Source organism: Microcebus murinus, chromosome 15, assembly GCF_040939455.1.
Source record: "Microcebus murinus isolate Inina chromosome 15, M.murinus_Inina_mat1.0, whole genome shotgun sequence".
In the NCBI taxonomy this organism is placed as follows: Eukaryota; Metazoa; Chordata; class Mammalia; order Primates; family Cheirogaleidae; genus Microcebus; species Microcebus murinus.
The window spans coordinates 40,337,529-40,355,096 of record NC_134118.1 but is presented as its reverse complement, the minus strand read 5'-3'; the positions used below and the strand labels follow the sequence as shown (position 1 = coordinate 40,355,096).

General features: G+C 38.7%; 1 protein-coding gene across 2 annotated transcripts in view; it reads right to left on the bottom strand.

The window, feature by feature from the left end:
• Nucleotides 1-17,568, bottom strand: part of NR3C2 (nuclear receptor subfamily 3 group C member 2) — a 335,001-nt gene that overhangs the window by 169,084 nt on the left and 148,349 nt on the right. For both annotated transcript variants that reach the window (XM_076010596.1, XM_012783749.3), the window contains exon 3: nucleotides 579-718. In XM_076010596.1, coding sequence (XP_075866711.1) covers nucleotides 579-718 — 140 coding nt within the window. The remainder of the gene's footprint in view (nucleotides 1-578; nucleotides 719-17,568) is intronic.

The window sequence follows — 17,568 nt, the reverse complement described above, 5'->3', positions numbered from 1 at the left end:
GCTAGCCTAAATACACATGGTGAATCTCAGTTACAATTTTCATTTAATATACATGTTTGGAAACCTCCAGTAGGAAATAGCGGTAGGACTCAAATGAAGTAGCTGGTAAATAAAATTATTCTGTATGGAGCCCAATGTACACCACTGACTTGATTCTGATATAAATGTTTTCATTTCCCACAAACACGTATTTATAGACACGCAGAAAAGGAAGAGATGATGTTTTCTGGGCGTGCCTAGTAAAAAATGCTATTCCAGATTACACAAATTAAATTTACGATGGCACAAAACTGTTTTCCTAAGTCTCGCTAAAAACCAAACTGTAACAAACAAACAATAACAAAAAAGACTTTTTGACTGGTTGATCCTTGCTCACGATCTCAGATTTTGCTCATTTAATATTGCTTGGTGGAAAATCTCCCGATGGTTTTTAGATAAGGCACGCTTACTATTTATTGCTGACAGAGCACATCAAAAATATTTTTGAAGAATTCCCAATCATGCCATAGTATTATATGTGCAAGTAAACTACATGCCAGAAAAAAGTGTGCAAAAGGAACACCCACATGAACATTTACCTTCCACTGCTCTTTTGAAGAAAACTTTGCAGCTGCCACAGGTTACTACCCCATAATGACATCCTGAAGCCTCATCCCCACACACCAAACATATTTTGGAAGGTCTTGAGGATCCAGTAGAGACACTTCGTAAAGTAGAGCTGGGGAAAGAAATCAAAATTTAAATAACTACACTGTAATGGCACATTTAGTATGCTCTACAGCTTAGCTCAAAATTTGTCAATAATCACGGTTCCATAAATGAATTCAGTATGCAGCGGTCATATACTATGCGACTTAGCAAAGTGAACATAAAATCCTATCAGTGGAGTAACACTATCGAGATTGTTATATAGTAAAGCCTCTTCTTGGGACTGAGAAATGAGAAATAATTACTAGTAAACTTTTTTCCATCTTTTCCTCTTTTTGAAAAAGTTTACCAAAAATAAATACATAAATAAAACCACACACACATTATTTGCACTCTAGGTGGGCAGTGAGAAAAATCTTGAACCAAGTCATCATAGAAGTATTTTCTGTCCTTTTATTTTTGCATCAAAGAGCTATTCAACACTCTTCGCTCGGACTCAGATAATATATCTAAATTATGTCAGATTAAAAAAAGAAAAACTTTTCTTTCCAAAATAATCTACTAGTTGAGAAATATTTTTTCTTGCCTCAACTGCCAGCAGTTTTATCCCTCTAAGTGACCACATTTTTTCATGTTACCTTATATAGGTAGGCTTGTTCAAATTACTTCATTTTGCTTACTAATTTGAAGGGACTCAGTCAATACTAAAACAAAAAGTCATACACAGTAAATATCCCAGGTATCTTTCACGATAAGAAACTGAAGGGCTCTGGGCAACAGTATTTAGGGGAAAATGTTATCCCCTTTAGGCAGCAAATCTCAGTATCTTTTAAGGGGAACCTTCTCAAGTATATTACACAGTACTGTATTAGTTAATGATATGTGCTGAACAAAATGTTTTAAATTCTAACAAGGAATAGTTCAGTGACTGTTTAGATGTATATCAAGCAGGCAAATGAATTCATTTGTTTCAGACGTAGTCCACATGTATTTATTGAATATTTATCTACAGGTTCTGTGCAAGGTACTAAGGAAACAAACATTAAAAAAAAAATCCCACTCTCTGCCCTCAAACTGAGCAGGGACATAAGCTATTATGGTAAGTGCTATGGTGCAGGTACAACGGTGGCACACCCTGGGTTCAGCCCTCCATACTGGGAAGGGTGGAGGTAAAGAAGTCAGAAAACACTTCTCCAAATGTGACAGTTGAACTGAGTTTGGAAGCATGACCAGGTGATCGCCACACCAAGAAAGGGGCCAAACAAAAGAGGAAGAATGTGCAATGCCTTGGACACACGTGAGCCGGACACTTCCAGAGAACTCTGGGCAGAAGTTCTACGTCACCTGCGTCACCTTGCTGTCAGAGCTTCTGGCTCCATGTGAAGCGGCAGGCAGATGGAAAAAAGACAAAGAAAATACTCCCAAATGCTAAAATGATTATGTTATAGTGACGATTTCTGTTTTTAAAATCAGCTAAACTGTGATAATACTGTGTTAATATTTTTCATAAACCAATTTATATGTCTGAACTCTACTCTCACCAAAAACATGAAGGAACAAACCCTTCCGCAGCTCAGAGAAACGCAGCAAAGTCTTTCTGACTTTCTAGAAAATGACTTCTTAAATTAAGGACTGAAACGACGTTCTTCAAATTGTTGCTCCTTCTGAGAAAAGGGCTCTTTATTATTTTTATTAGCATCCTTTGACTTCTTTATGGCACTGAAAACATTCCATTTCAGCCCCAGTAACTTCTTCAACATATTCGCCCGTAAAACTCAATTCATACTGTCTGACTCATCTTACACTTCACAGGGAAATGCCACGAATTCGTAAATATTTAGACGATTACTTAAAATCATCATTAAAATGTAATTGCTTTTTCACAACTACAAGCATACGTGGGATTTTTATTCAACATGTTTGTGGGCTTTGGTCTTGGTCCTAATACTTCACAGCCTCTTAGCCTCAGTCTTTGGAACGCCCCTCTTGTTCTGTCCAAACTTACTTTCAAAGTTACCTCATCTAGTCTCTTGGCTTTAAATATTATCAACATGCTGTGGATTTCCAAATCTGCAGCCTGGTCCCTCCCTGGAATTTCAGACCTATTTATTCAACTGCCTGGCTGACATCTCCACTTGGGTGTCTAATATACACCTCAAACTCAACATGTCCATCTTTTCCCTGCCTCTAAACCAGCTCACTTCAGACTTCTTCATCTCAGTTCACGGCAACTATTATGCGGTGGACCGTGTCCTCCACAAATTCCCATGCTGAAGTCCTAACCCCCAGTTCCTCAGAATGTGGCCTTATTTGGGACTAGGGTTGCTGGAGGTGGAATTAATAATTAAGATGAGGTAATACTGGAATAGGGGCCCCTGAACCAATATGACTGGTGTCCTTATAAAAAGGGGAAATAGGGGCACAGACACACACACAAGGAGAACACCATGTTCTAGATGCAGGCAGAGATCAGGGGATGCTTATATGAGCCAAGAATTGCCAGCAAACCACGGAAGCTGGGAGAGAGATATGGAACAGATTGTTTATCACAGTCCTCAGAAGGAACCAACGCAGCCAACACCTTCAGCTCGGACTTCTGGCCTCCAACACTGTGAGACGATAAATTTCTGTCGTTTAAGCCACCTGGTTTGTGGTATTGTGTTGAGACAGCCTAGCAAACTAATACAGCAATTCTTTCCTTCCAGTTACTCAGATGAAAACACATGGACTCATCTCTGATTCCTCTTTCTCGTTGAAACGATACCCCCCACTCTGTTAAATGCTACTCGCTTCACCTGCAGATTCTGATCACGCCCCACACCTCCTCCTCTGGCACCATCTAGGTCAAGCTATCAACACCTCTTGCCTGGATTCCATAAAAGCTTCCCAGCTGGTCTTCCTGTTTCTCTTTGCTCCCTTCCTTCCCTCAGAGTCAGAAGAACCCTCATGCGTTCATTCCTTTGCGGAAAGCCATCCAGGGTTTTTTTCTTCACACTCAGAGCCAAAGTCAAAGTCATCCACGTGACCACGGGCCATGATCTGGCCCCCGAGACCTCTCTAACCGCTCTCCCTCGCCTACTCCACTTCCACATCGCTACCCTGGCTGGTGTCAAACGCGCCAAGCGTGCACCCGCCTAGGGGCCTTTGCACTTGCTGTCACCTAGATATCTACATAGTCCCCTCCCTCAGGTCTGTATTCGAACATCGCTTCCTCAATCCGGCCTTCCTTGATGATCCAACTGAAAACACTCCTCCTCCCAGCACTCCCTCCTCTCTTTTCTGCTTCACTTTTCTTATAGCCTATATAAGCATCCACCATGTTATTTTCTTCAGTCTGTTTATTGTTTGTCTCATCCATACAAGTATTCATAAACTCAACATGGGCCAATATTTTCATCTGTGTTATTCACTGCCATGTCCCCAGAACATGGAACAGCACCTGGCTCACAGTAGCACCCAATCGACACTTGTCACCATAAAACCCACCATGCCATCAATTCTCATGTCCTACTGCAGTCCTTACATAAAGGAATGTGACTTGTTCTTAGTTGTTTTGAGAGTGAAAGTATGTAGCTGAACCAAACTAAAAGAAGTTGAAGGGAAAGAGCAGCATTTAAAAAAATGCATTGTGCAATCCATATTAAAATAAATTTAATTACAAAATTAAAGAAAATGAATTCTTTTTCCTTCTGTTCACATCCCTCAGTGACGAATTAGCAAATCTGCCTCTACAGTGCCCTTCAATGGCTCCCTGCCTCTTCACTGTCACTAACACTGTACTGAGCTCCTTCTTGTCCCCACAGTGCCTCCTTCTATGTTTCAGGCACTTTCTAATCTTCTTAGTCACTAACTTCAGAGTTCTACCTTTGGCCATCTTTTCTCTTATTTCTACACCCTTCCCCTTAATGATCTCCTCTACTATCCCAGCTTCAAACAGCTCGCTCGGTGAATGACTTTCCAAATCTTTACAGCCAGCTCCGACCTGTCCCCAGTGTTCCAATGTCATGTTTTCCCTTCCTCTATGTACCCTTCTGCCTCTGCATTCTAATAGCTTCTTAAACATACTGTATTCAAAACCGTATTTACCTTCCTTTTCCCAGATTTTGGTGTTCTGGAAGTGTACTGCCATCTGCTAGTTACCCAGGTTTAAACCCTGTACTCCTCCCTCAAGTATCCAATCTAATCAGTTACCAAGTTCTGCTTGGTCCAGCTTTTGCAAACTCTCATATCACTTCTGTGCACCCCACAGTTGGTAACTTTGGTTCAAGCCCTTGTTAATTCCTAAGAGTATTTCCCTAACTCTAGCCTCTCCTTTCAATTCATTCTATGGCGACAAATGAATGTGATGATAGAGAGTTCTGACTGTCATACTTTCATATTTGGAAATCTTCCATCCTCCCTACAGAATGTCACCATAAATAAAAACTTTCCTAGGGGACACTTAAATCTTTCTCCTTACTACAACTTTCTCCTGCAGGGTCTCCTTGTAATGTCTAACCTTATGCTCAGCACCCTCCAACACCCCCGTTGTGGTGTTCTGGCCAAGCACCGTTTACATAACCCAGCATTTCCTCTCCTGGAAACTCCATCCAACCTTAAAGAGCCCTGATGTTCTCCCAGCAGGAACTACCACTCTCCCTTCTCCTAACCCGCCTTTGTGTTTTGCTAACCCCTCTCCTTGGCAGTCATCACTTTTGCCTTGCAGTAGTGACCCACGTACTCATCCTAATCCCTTGAGGGCAAAAGCTTTATTATATGCATCTATGTGCGCTCACTGCCATTAGCCCAGCATTGGTACTATTTATTGAGTGAATGAAATCACACTCCTAATCTCATTACAGTGGAGCGTAAATCTACAAAAGGCAATTTTACAGAAGGTAAATTAATGAGGTCAAGGTTATCAGTTCAATTCCCATACAGTTCATTTAGCTTTGCAAAGAGTTGGGGGGGGGGCCAGGAACAGGGACTATTCTCAAAGCTCAGCCAGCTGTCTCACAAATATGCATTATTCACATAAGAGACAGGCCACTAAGTGTGGATGGGCTTGGAAATCTCTTGTCTCTATTGACACTCTATCATGTGGTTATCTTTGAAAGATGGCACATAGTTGGAAGGTTATAGGCAACCAGTTTTAAGAAATATACATTTTAGAGGAGAGGGAAGGAGGGAAGAAGAGAGGGAAGAGAGGGCAGCAGACTCTGAACTCAATCCTTTCTTGGACACTACTGAGTGTTACCAAAATAAATACAAAGCATGAACTGTTCAGTGATTTGACTGTCAGAATTCAGCTTTAGGGTATAACATGTTTACTAAACATCTACACATAGGATGTAAGGCCCAAACAGAAGTGCCAAACACGTAGGGGGTCAAAGACAGGAACACAAGCTCAGTGAGGAGGCCTGGGCTCTAGCTTTAACTCAGCCATTAACTGGTGAAACCTTAGCAAAACCACCTTTCCTCTTTGGGCCACAATTCTCATCATACAAGTTTAATAGATGATCCGATCCCTGAGATCCTTTTCAAGATATCCTTTTAAGATTCAGATTGGTACAAAAAAATAAATGGAACAGCCTGTTGTGATCAAGTTTAATTCACACTGAGTTTTGAGCTCAAAAACAATGCATTATGATACACAGAAAATAACCATTGGTCGATCTGGATCAAACATACCAAATGCAAAAAATTATTCTTTCTAGGTCAGTTAATTATATGACACTTAAAATCTTTTCTTGCATCTGTATGAGCATATGTATGCTGATTTTGGTTAAAAATTTCTATGTAAATGTATGCATTAAATGGTATTCTACCCTCTCAAAAAAAAAAGCCATTTTAATATTGATGAGTTAGAAAAACTACCCAAATGGGTCATTTTCAGTCTTGGTAATCCAAAAAACATTGTTCACAGAAAGAAGTTTGTCATCAAGGAAAGTCATTCATAGGATTTTATACAAATGTTAAAACATTATAAAGCAGAAATGAATAGTGAACATTATGTTTCCATTACTAAAGACAGTATTTCTTAGGGAGACACAAGCAAGCTGCAACTATTTGCAGAATCAAATACAGCTCTAATGACTCAGTGAAGAGATAGAAAAGATTAATCAAAGGTTTATTCTGATTTTGGTCATATTTGGGAGAGATACACTAAAACTAGCTAATCATCAAAAATACTTATTGGGCTTTCTTTTCCCCCAAAAGACGGAAGTGACAGGGAGTAGTAATAAGAAGCTATGCAAGAAAAAAATGATTTTTTACAAATCAAAACATGACTGGAGAAACTGGCTCACTGAGAATCTATAACGCACTATGTTGTCCCAGGACTTATCATACATAAAACTGCCTTTCCCATCTTTACAGTAATTGCATAACAACACAGGACTGACTGATCCACTCTCAGTGATCAGAAATTCTTCATATAGAAAACACTTTGTCTTATTTCTTAAACTTGCTCATGAATTAAACTAACTCATCTGTTGTACTATCACTTAATCAAATAGAAGCTTCTACTACCACCACCACTTTCTAGTGTTTTTTTTTCCCCATGTGTAACCAATTCAGGCATTCATTCAGCTCTCTAGAGCAGAATGAGAATTTAGAGGAATATACAAACTATATACTTCAGTAAACATCCTTACATACTGATATAAATATGCCGGTGTGTTTAAATTTATTGATTAAGCTATTTACTGAAAGCCTACTGTAGTCTCCACTCTCCTAGGCACCCGGCAAAACAAGAAAGAGAATGTCCGTATCTTCACGGAGTTTCTGTAATAGTAGGGAATAGACAGATGATACAGATAGCAACAAGTACTCTGGAGAAAATGGCAGAGGCTGAGATTGGATGGGGAGTGTGGCGGGGAAACAGGATTCATTAGAGAGGGCAGCTTAAGAGGGCTCCTGTGGGGAGGCTGAATTGACAAAGTAGCCGGCCATTTGAAGATGCCAAATAAAGGAAGGGGCAAGTGCAAAGTCCCTGACACAGGAACGAATATGACACGTTGCAAAGATAGAAATGAGGGCAATATGGCCAAAATGTAGTCAACACGGAGGAAAAAGAGTTGAGAGGTGGTAGCATGAGAGGGCCAAGAAGGTGGGGCTGGCTCACCTGAGTTGTGAAGGCCATGGGAAAGAGGCAGAATGTTACTCTAAGTCCATCGGAGTGTTGTGAACACTGGAGTGTTTTAAGGAGACTGGTGACATACATGAGTAACATTTAAAAATCTTACTCTGGCTGGTGCATGGGAAATGGACTGCAGGAGCTGGTGATGTTGGAGGTGGGGAGACCAGCCAAAGACGTGGGGCAAAGCAGGACAGGTGGTGAGAAGCAGCTAGTTCAGAGAATAAGACTGGCAGAGAAACTGGATGGTGGGACTGTTAGCTGGTATGTAAGACTGGAGGAAGAGCAGGTGGGGTATGTTTTGGACCTGATGGCTGTAGAACACGAGATATATATATATATATAGGCTGGTATGTTCTTATTTTGTAAATAATATAATCAATAAGAGTAAATGATAATCTACCCATAGGAAAACTGGGGGCAGTGTATGTCAGGCTTATTTAACCATTCAGCACCATAGTTTCCTCATCTGTAAAGCAGTGATAACAAAGGTCCCACTGATTTGGGGTGTTGTAAATTACTCAATATATTTAAGAACACCTCAACAGTGTCTCACAAATAGTGGCATTTGAATTCTAGCTATTATTAATTAGTATTACTAATTTTTTTTTTACTAATTAATTGGTTTTTTTTTTCCAGTTTATTTTTATTTATTTATTTTTTGTAGAGATATGGTCTCATTTCTGTTGCCCAGGTTGGACTCGAACTCCTGGCCTCAAGCAATCCTCCCGCCTCAGGCTCCGGAGTAGCCGGGACTACAGGTGCACGCCATTGCACTCAGCTGGATCTGTAATTCTTAATGTTGGCTGCCGGAACAGTGGAACTACAGGTGATTCTACCATTCTATATTATGTTTTTCTGTGTAGCTTTGAATTTGTACGAGCATGTATAACATTGGTAAATAGCAGAAGAAAGAGCTTTTAAAAATATATTTTAAAATAGTAGTACTACAATAGCCATACCGTTTGTTTACTGTTTAGGCAGTGTTTTGTGTACATATGGATTTCAGGATTTCTTGTAAGAATTCTGGTTCCCCTCGTGTCTGCAGTGTGTAGGTTGAGAACAACCACATTAGATCATTAGGATAAACAACTGAGATTCAAATATATACTCTTTTATATAAAGAACACTACAGCTAAGAAACATAAGGATTTGGAGAACACTTCATATAAAAAAAATACATTTCACAAACATAAATCGACCTTTAACAACTGGTTTACTGAAATCCTTATTTTCACCCACACATAAAATATGCTTTAAAAACTCTTCGCTATTTCCTTTTGTTTTGAAAAGCTTATATTTCCAGTCATAGCTTATTCTAATTTTCCCATTATTTAGGGGGATTATTTGGGAGTGTTTTTTGGTGATGTATTTACTTTCATGATATTGTCTTGGTGACAAATGAATCATGCATGTTTTGGGGGATAATTCGCAACTAATAAGGTTCATCCTCTTAAGCCATGATTCCTAATTCACTACAGACAGGAATTAAAGAATCAATGCACATCTTACAATCTGAACTGTGTAAATAAAATTAGAGCTAAAGTTACCTGACACTGAGAAAATTCAAGGACATAAATACATTAGAAAATAAAATTTAGAAGCACAGTCATAATTGACTTATCTTCTACAATTTACTTTTTTGTTTGCTTAGGGTAGGGGGAAAGGTGAAAACGGAGCTGAGCCAAGAAAAATGACAGAAGTCCAGATGACAGCAAAGCACGCTGGGCTCCAAAACTCAGCCAACTGCACCCTAGAGATAAGTACAGAAGATGGCCCAAATCACAAAGAGTCTCAAACATGAGATTAAGCAGTTAGAAATGATTCTGGAGCAAAGAGTTGAAACATCTGGTAGGCAACTGAATATGTCGCATGGAAAATGAAGAGATAGGTACAAAAATCTACCATGGTAAAAGACACAGTTAAGTGACTGGTTACAACTTCTAGTACATAAGATACAGACAAGGGGAAAAAAAGGCCCAATGAACTGAAAAAAATCTAGGGACTATTGGACGGGTCTAGCTTGATAAGCTTGTTCAACAAGAGAAAGGTTGGAACATAAAAGATAAGTTATCCTCAGGGAGCAAGGACTACAGATTTCAAATGAGCCTACCCAGGGAAAACTGAAATAAGGAAGAAAAATCTTAGATAGATACATACAGAAAACCAATATTTCTTGTTAGGTAGGGAAAGAACTTGCTAACAAACTTGAAGAACAAAAACCAAAGAAGTGGGAAGGCAAGATAATGCAGAGTCTTGGAATCAAAGGGAAGGAACATCAACCATGGACTGTATTTAACAGTGTCAAATGCCACTAAAACGACAAGACTTAAGGGTGATCACTGGGAAGTGGTAATCATTGATACTGTTGATCTTAGCAATGGTGGTTTTTAAGCACATATGAGCATGCATAAGATGCATATACAAATTTGGTGGGGCATGGTGGCTCACACCTGTAATCCCAGCACTTTGGGAGGCTGAGGCAGGGGGACAGCTTGAGCCCTGAAGTTCAAGACCAATCTGGGCAACATAGCAAAACCTTGTCTCTACAAAAAATTAGCCTGGCATAGTTGTGTGCACTTGCAGTCCCAACTAGTCAGGAGGCAGAGGTTGGAGGATTGCTTAAGCCTGGGAGATTGAGGTTGCAGTGAGCTATGATTGTACCACTGCACTCCAGCCTGGTTGACAAGCAAGACTCTGTCTCCAAATAAAAAAAAAAGCATATATAAACTATACTGAAGTGAAAAGTACTTCACACCTTTTCTATTAAGGAGTTTCCACACTCAGGGACATTGTTTTGTCATACAACCATATCTACTAGTATTATACACTTGAGCATATACAGAGTCCCTAAAAAGATCTAACATCAAATCATCTCCAGAAACATTCACTGAGCATGTATAGGCCAATTAGCAGGTGCTAATACAATGAGCAAATCTAAATTCACATACAAAAAAACCCCTGCCACCTTTTATTTGTCTCTGCAATCATTGGCATGTGTGAGTGTATCCGTGTACATTGTAAGTTATTTAGAATTCCCCGGGAAGGAACCATTAAGTTATTGCCAAAGTATGTTTTAAGGAGATTACTACTAAATGCTTGCATGTTTTTAAATACAGTGACTCTGCTTTTAAAAATACCATGTGTGTGTATGTATAACATAATTTAACTGTTTCCCCTTATGCAATTCTTACGTTACGATGCAGACTTAGACGTTGATACAGATGGCATAAGACTCTAAGTATTGATGGCTATCAGACCTAGCTGTGGACCTTGAACCTGAGCTATTTAGAAGTTATTGATTTCAGTGTGTTTTACGTTTACTGCATTTTCAAAAAGTTGATGTAAAACATGCTTCATCGTGGCCTGAGTAATCGAATACGGCTTTTTCCTATAAATTTCACTAATGAGCCAAAGCTTCAAACAGCTTTTTCCCTAAGTCGTTTTTCTTGCATTCTGGAAATAATCATTTTCATTGCCTCTGGTATTGCCCTCCGATTCGCCAACTCAATTCAGCTATCACTGCTGCTGTTACTCCCACACAAGATCATAGAAGCTTTCCTGTCGACCTGCACCCTCTCTTCTTATCTCTCTCATAAATTTTTTCACACAGGATAAAAGGATATCCTTCACTATTCTAGGAATTCACATGTGATAGGGTTTAGATAAGCTCATTCCAAAATCTATAAATATTTCACAGTCATTAATGACAATTAATGACAATGTCATGGTACTTTTGCTGACATGACTCTGTCAAATCTACTCAATACCTGACTTTTGGCAGAATTACCACCCCTCAAAATATTAAATATGGCATCTTAATGGGGTATCAAAACTCCTAAGGAATCCTATATTCATGGGTTCAAATAAATTCATTTTTTAACGTTTCGGTTTCTGAATAATCGATGACATATCGCATGGGAGTTAGGGGGAAAAACTGAGTAAAAGCTCCCAGGCAATAAACTTATTTTGTTAGGGTTCATTCTACAATTGTGAAATTACATATCTGCTAACACTCTGAAGTCATTCTTCAATAAAGGTAATAAGGAATCTATCAGAAAAAAAATGTCTTCCCTTTCATGCATTAGCTTGTAACAAGTAAAAAAATATGTCCCTTTTCAAAGCACTATAATGAACTTTTCAAGTCATCAAAAGTTTTCTTGGTGACTACAGTGAAACCACACACAGAAAAGAGCAACACTGTCCTTATTCTGCTTAGGGCCAAGATAACTTGTACCTGGCTCCCACAGGCAGGCAGTGCCAAAAAGAGTATGTTTGTCAAGAGTTGCAAAATGGGCTGGGTGCAGTGGCTCATGCCTGTAATCGTAGCACTCTGGGAGGCCGAGGTGGGAGGATCGCCCTGAGGGTAGGAGTTCAAGACCAGCCTGAGCAAGAGTGAGACCCTGTCTCTACTAAAAAATAGAAATAAATTAGCCAGACAACTAAAAATATATATAGAAAAAATATATAGAGAATATATATAGAAATATATATAGAATATACAGAAATATATATAGAAAAAATTAGCTGGGCATGGTGGCATGTGCCTGTAGTCCCAGCTACCTACAGGCTGAGGCAGTAGGATTGCCTGAGCCCAGGAGTTTGAGGTTGCTGTGAGCTAGGCTGATGCCACAGCACTCTAGCCTGGGCAACAGAGTGAGACTGTGTCTCGAAAAAAACCACAAAACAGCTGCCAAAATGCCTCTCAGGGGACAGACCAGCTCACTGGGAATCTATGAACACACACAAATACACACACGTACAGTGAGACATACGTACCCTCAAATATACAAAAATCCTCTGCAGTGTCATGATGTGCTGCTCTTCAAGTATTTTTCATTAAGAATCCCCCAGTAGAAAATGGCAGAGGCATTATGTCAGAGCAGCCACAGAGCACTAGTCAGTAGATTTCCATGACTGAGTCTGCAAAGACATTCATAGCCCACTTTTCTACCCGACCCCCAATACTCTTCGGGATTGATGAATCAATGCCGCACTGTTCCAACGACAGCTTCCTATGCTCACCTTCAAGTTCCCTACAGAGCCCCCTTTGAAAATCCTCCCTCTCGAGCACAATTTGGAGGATTAAGCCATATGAAATGGCTGTTTTTCTGCTGTTTTCAAATTCCTGATTGCAAAATCAGGAATTTCTTATGGTTCAATTTAACACATTTCTGGCTTTAATGATAAAACCAGGGTTTGCCATAGGAGAACATTTCCAATTTAATGAAATGATTCTTTGCTATTATGTGGGCAACAGCAAGTAACTCTACTAGCTACGGTGTTCACAGGCCCTCATGGGAAACACGCTGAAGCACTGAGGAGAGGTTAGATACTGTTTCCCCTCCCAGATTGCAGAGTTCCCTCCCAGTACCGCATGCTCCACCAATCTTGGCCATTATTGTTAAAATTCGTATTGATATTTTTATCATTTCTTAATAAACAAATTATTCACTTTGTTAATTTTTTTCTGATCAGCTTCACTGTTTTTGCTTTTAAGTAAAAAATAAATATTTGTTTAAAAAAATGACTATGCTCATTTCCTGACTTGGCATGAATAGAACAATGAAGGAATCCTAAGTACTTTCTTTGGGTCTTTGTTTTTCTTAGGGTTTGGAGTTTGGGGCTGTTTCTTTGATTTCCTCCCTTCAATAGTATTTGAAGCCTACGGTTTCAGAAAGGCTCTTCTTTGGCTGCTACGATTTTTGGGACACGTGTGCTAACACGTAGCCCCTGGCCCAGAGCTGTTCCATGTGGCCAACACGAAGGTACATAAAAACACAGTATTTATTTCCTTAGTTACCATCTTCTCTAGATATTTTGCACTATATCCTACTTTTAAGGAAAATAAAGCAAAAAAAAAAAATCTACTAAATACTCTGCCTCTTTCCATCTCTGACCCCTTTCCTCCCACCACTCCCCTCCTTTCATACATATTTTGGCCTTGAAAAAAAAAAATCTGTCACTATTACAAGAGATATAGGTATATTTGGTCCTTATCAGAACAGATATTAAAATTATTTCAACATTTAGTTTAAATTAAAAGGACTAGTTAGATATTTGCCAGTAATTGGAACGGAAGAAGGAAGAACTAATCAGGGCCCACCTTTTCTCTAGCTAGTTCACTTAGCTAGTACCTCCTCCCTTACCTTATCTCTGTTGCTGTCCTGGGATTAAGGGACCCTAGTCCCTTTGGGATACTTATCTCCAAATATTTATTCCCTCAAAGCCTGTAGACTGTCATGCTCAATAAGCAGGTGTTGAAACAACTGTCTTGTCCCTCTGTTCATTTAGTCAATACACTTACTGAGCACCTAACATATACAAGGCACTGTTCTAGGTCTCTGATACATATCAGCTAATGAAATATACTAAAATCCTAACATTTAGAATTCAGATTCTAATGCCAGGGACTCAGGTGGTGGGGTGGTGGTACCAACAAATCCCTATAGAAAGTAAAAGAATATTAACACATACAGTAACTTCTGTAACAATTTCATATTACTTCCCTCACTCTTACAAAAATATACCAAGTCTGCTTAAAATAGCCTTTTCTCAGGGCAAGAAAAACCAAAATGTAAGTTCTAAATTCAGTTAACACAACGTAACGTCTATTTCTTATAAATGAGATGAAAACCATAGATATTCAAGAAAGTACTCTCAAGAGTATTGAGTCAGGACTTAAATACTTACATACTTTTATTGCTTAAGCCTGGGGTGGGTGGGTGGGTGTGTGGGTGTGTGTGTGTGTGTGTGTGTGTGTGAAAATATCCTTTGAATTTATTTAAGCAAATACTGTAGTCTTTTCTTGCTTTCAGTGAGATATGATAGTCCTTCGAAAAGGCATTCATATTTTTACTACTGACCTTAATCCTCAATTAAATTATTTTCCAAGATTATGAAAATTCGCATTAAAAAAAAAAGCAATTGTTAAATTATGCCAAAATAACTTTTATGTTTTCCCTAACATTCTTAAAAGCAATTATGGAAGCTTTTTTTTCAAAAGTTTTTAAAATTAAAGTTAGGCTTTCTGCCTTTGGAATAGATCTTAGAAAAGATGAAAAAGGCTTTTAAAATAAGGCAAATGGCCTAGCTATCAAAGTAAACATGGCATTGTTTAGTGGTCACAAGTAAGTAGTAGTTGCAGTGGAGTTTGTGAAAAAGAGAAAGATTTCAGTATCCCTATAAATAGTGATGAAAGATGATAAAGAAGTTAAGAAAGGCTGTTTCTTTGGCTTTAACTGCAACAAGGCAAGAAGCAGTGAAGTCATTTTAGATCTATCTCGCTTCAAAAACATCTTCCTGCGCTGTACGGCTGCCAGATGACAAACAGATCGCTTCCCTGCTACCACCCTGACAACCCACCACCAAAGGTGTGGGTCAACCTGGCCTTTCTCCTTTCATTTTATTAAGTGAATCTTATCTAAAGTAAGATTTATGAAACCGCCCATGTTTCATTTCAACGTCATAAAATAAATTCTGCCAGATGTTCTGACTTGATTTCAAGGACATTGTGTATGTTTCTCTATTTAAATTGTACCATTCACACCTATTTGCAATGAAAATTTTGAAATCCACAGCAATATTCTCTTCCTAGTGTTGGAAACAAGGTATATAGTATATTTACTTTTTCGTAGAGGGAGGGTGATATAAAATACTTTGAAATAAGGGGCAAAATATAAATGTGGACACATGCATGTGTATCTCTAAGCAAAATTTACCATGCTTGAAAGAATATGGTTGCCAATATACTGTTTTTATACAGTAAAATAAGGTCTAGGAATCAGGATGGTATCTTGGCCCTCCCCTCCCCCCCCTCCCCCGGCCTTAATTTAGTAAAACTTACCCAACTTGAAATATAATTTTTAAAAAGCCACAAAAGAAAAGGGAATGAGCCTCAGGGGTGCTGGGCTGTGTTCTCAGTGCAGCACGTCATGGGGAAAAGAGGCAACTTAGAAGAGCCAACACAGGCAGTTGAGAAAGGAACACAGGGTTGGGACTGCAAGGTAGTCAGGAAGCAGAAAATGAATGAGAGGCAGAGAAGGCACGTGGGGCCAAGGCTAGGCAGCCAGCAAGAGCCAGTGGGTGCAGAGATGCATAAAGTTATGATCAAGGAAAAGTTCCAAGTCACAAGGGCAGTCGGAAGCCGGGCGACAGAATCACAGAGATTCTGCAGTGGGCATGGGCTTGCACTCCACAGCAAGGGGCCAGGCAGCTGGTGCAGCCCGGGGTGGAGCTGGGGGACAGATGCAGATAACAATGTCAAGGGCAGATAAACTTTGAGGTCCACAGAAGCTGGTTTCACGCTGGGAGCGCTGGAGCCCGGCCCTGGCCACGCCACGCTTGGCAAAAGAGAAGCCAGTGGGTTCAACAAGTTCATGGGGAAAAGGATAAGCAATGCAGGTGAGAAAGGAAAGAGAAAGATACATCTTTAAAGGAAGCAGGTAGACAGAAGCAGCATAAACTTTCCAAATAGGGCAAATGTTTTATGGACACTGCTGTAAAGAACAGATGGTGTTCAAAAAGACAAACGGGCAAATCATTTATTGGAGTCTTAGAAAGATATACACAGGTTTAGTCAGAAAATTTACCTAAAAACGGCATGTATTTTGAAGGAAAAATTTGAGATAGATGGCAAATAATTCTCAAGTACACACCTAAGTTCACTGTTTATCTTCTAAGTACAGAAGACTATTTATTAATGAAATGATGATAGCTATAATAAATAGAAAGATCGTTAGAACTTTGCTCATGACCTTAAAGACACATGTAAGTCAATGAATTTTTCTAAGAAGTGCAAATAACAAATTAAAGGTAGGAAAATGGATTTGTTAGAATAGAAGAAAACTTTCTACTGTATGTTTGTGGAGTAAAAAAACAATTTGTTGAAGTCTAAAATTAGGCTAAAAAAAGTTTTACTTTCATTTCCTAAATATAAATTATAAAAGCAAAGGAGAGTGTATGAGCAATTTGATTTATTACTAGAAAGTATTGATTTCCTATTAAATACTGGAATTTTGCATATAAATTAGTAATTCTAAGCTCTGATTCATTTGGATATATTTTGCCTGTGTGGTTTTTTTCAATGTTATCTAAATGCCCAGTGGGGCTTATGATTTGCATTTTACAGATCTTGAAATCCACTCTGAATATACTCATGAAAGACCAAAGACAGGAGAGCTGTGCAAAGTTAAAAGATCTAGTATAAAAATGAAACAAATAATGATATTACAGTAATATAGGGACAGGGATTTCCTCTTTCTAATGATAGGTACAGTCTCAGCGAGCTTTACCCAAAATCCAGATAAAGGACTATTGTCTGATAACAACAGTTACATAACAGTGCTTGTTCAGCAGTGGAACTGGAAGAAAATAGATGAGTATGGGCAACCTCCCTTTCCCACAGTTAGTAATAGGCTGTTCCTAAGAAATGTCAATCATTAAGAAGTGTACTACAATTTCCTATTGTTTGTTCAAGAAAAAAGTAGGGTAACACTTTCTACAAGGAAAGGCAATAGCTTTATTATTTTTCTTTTTCAATATGAAATAATTCACTGCTAATTTATAACATTAATATCATAACTCAGTCATAAATTTCTTTTATAAAGTTTCAAGAATATTGACAGCTGTTTTTCACTAGCTAAAATATCTCATTACACTTATTTGTATATTACTTCAAGGAAAAAGTGAACATAATTTACCGTGTGTTCAGTGACTTAACATTTAATAGCATTTATTTCACTTGATCTTTAGAAGCAAAGTTTCAACCAACAAAAGAAATCAAAATATTTATAAATAAAATC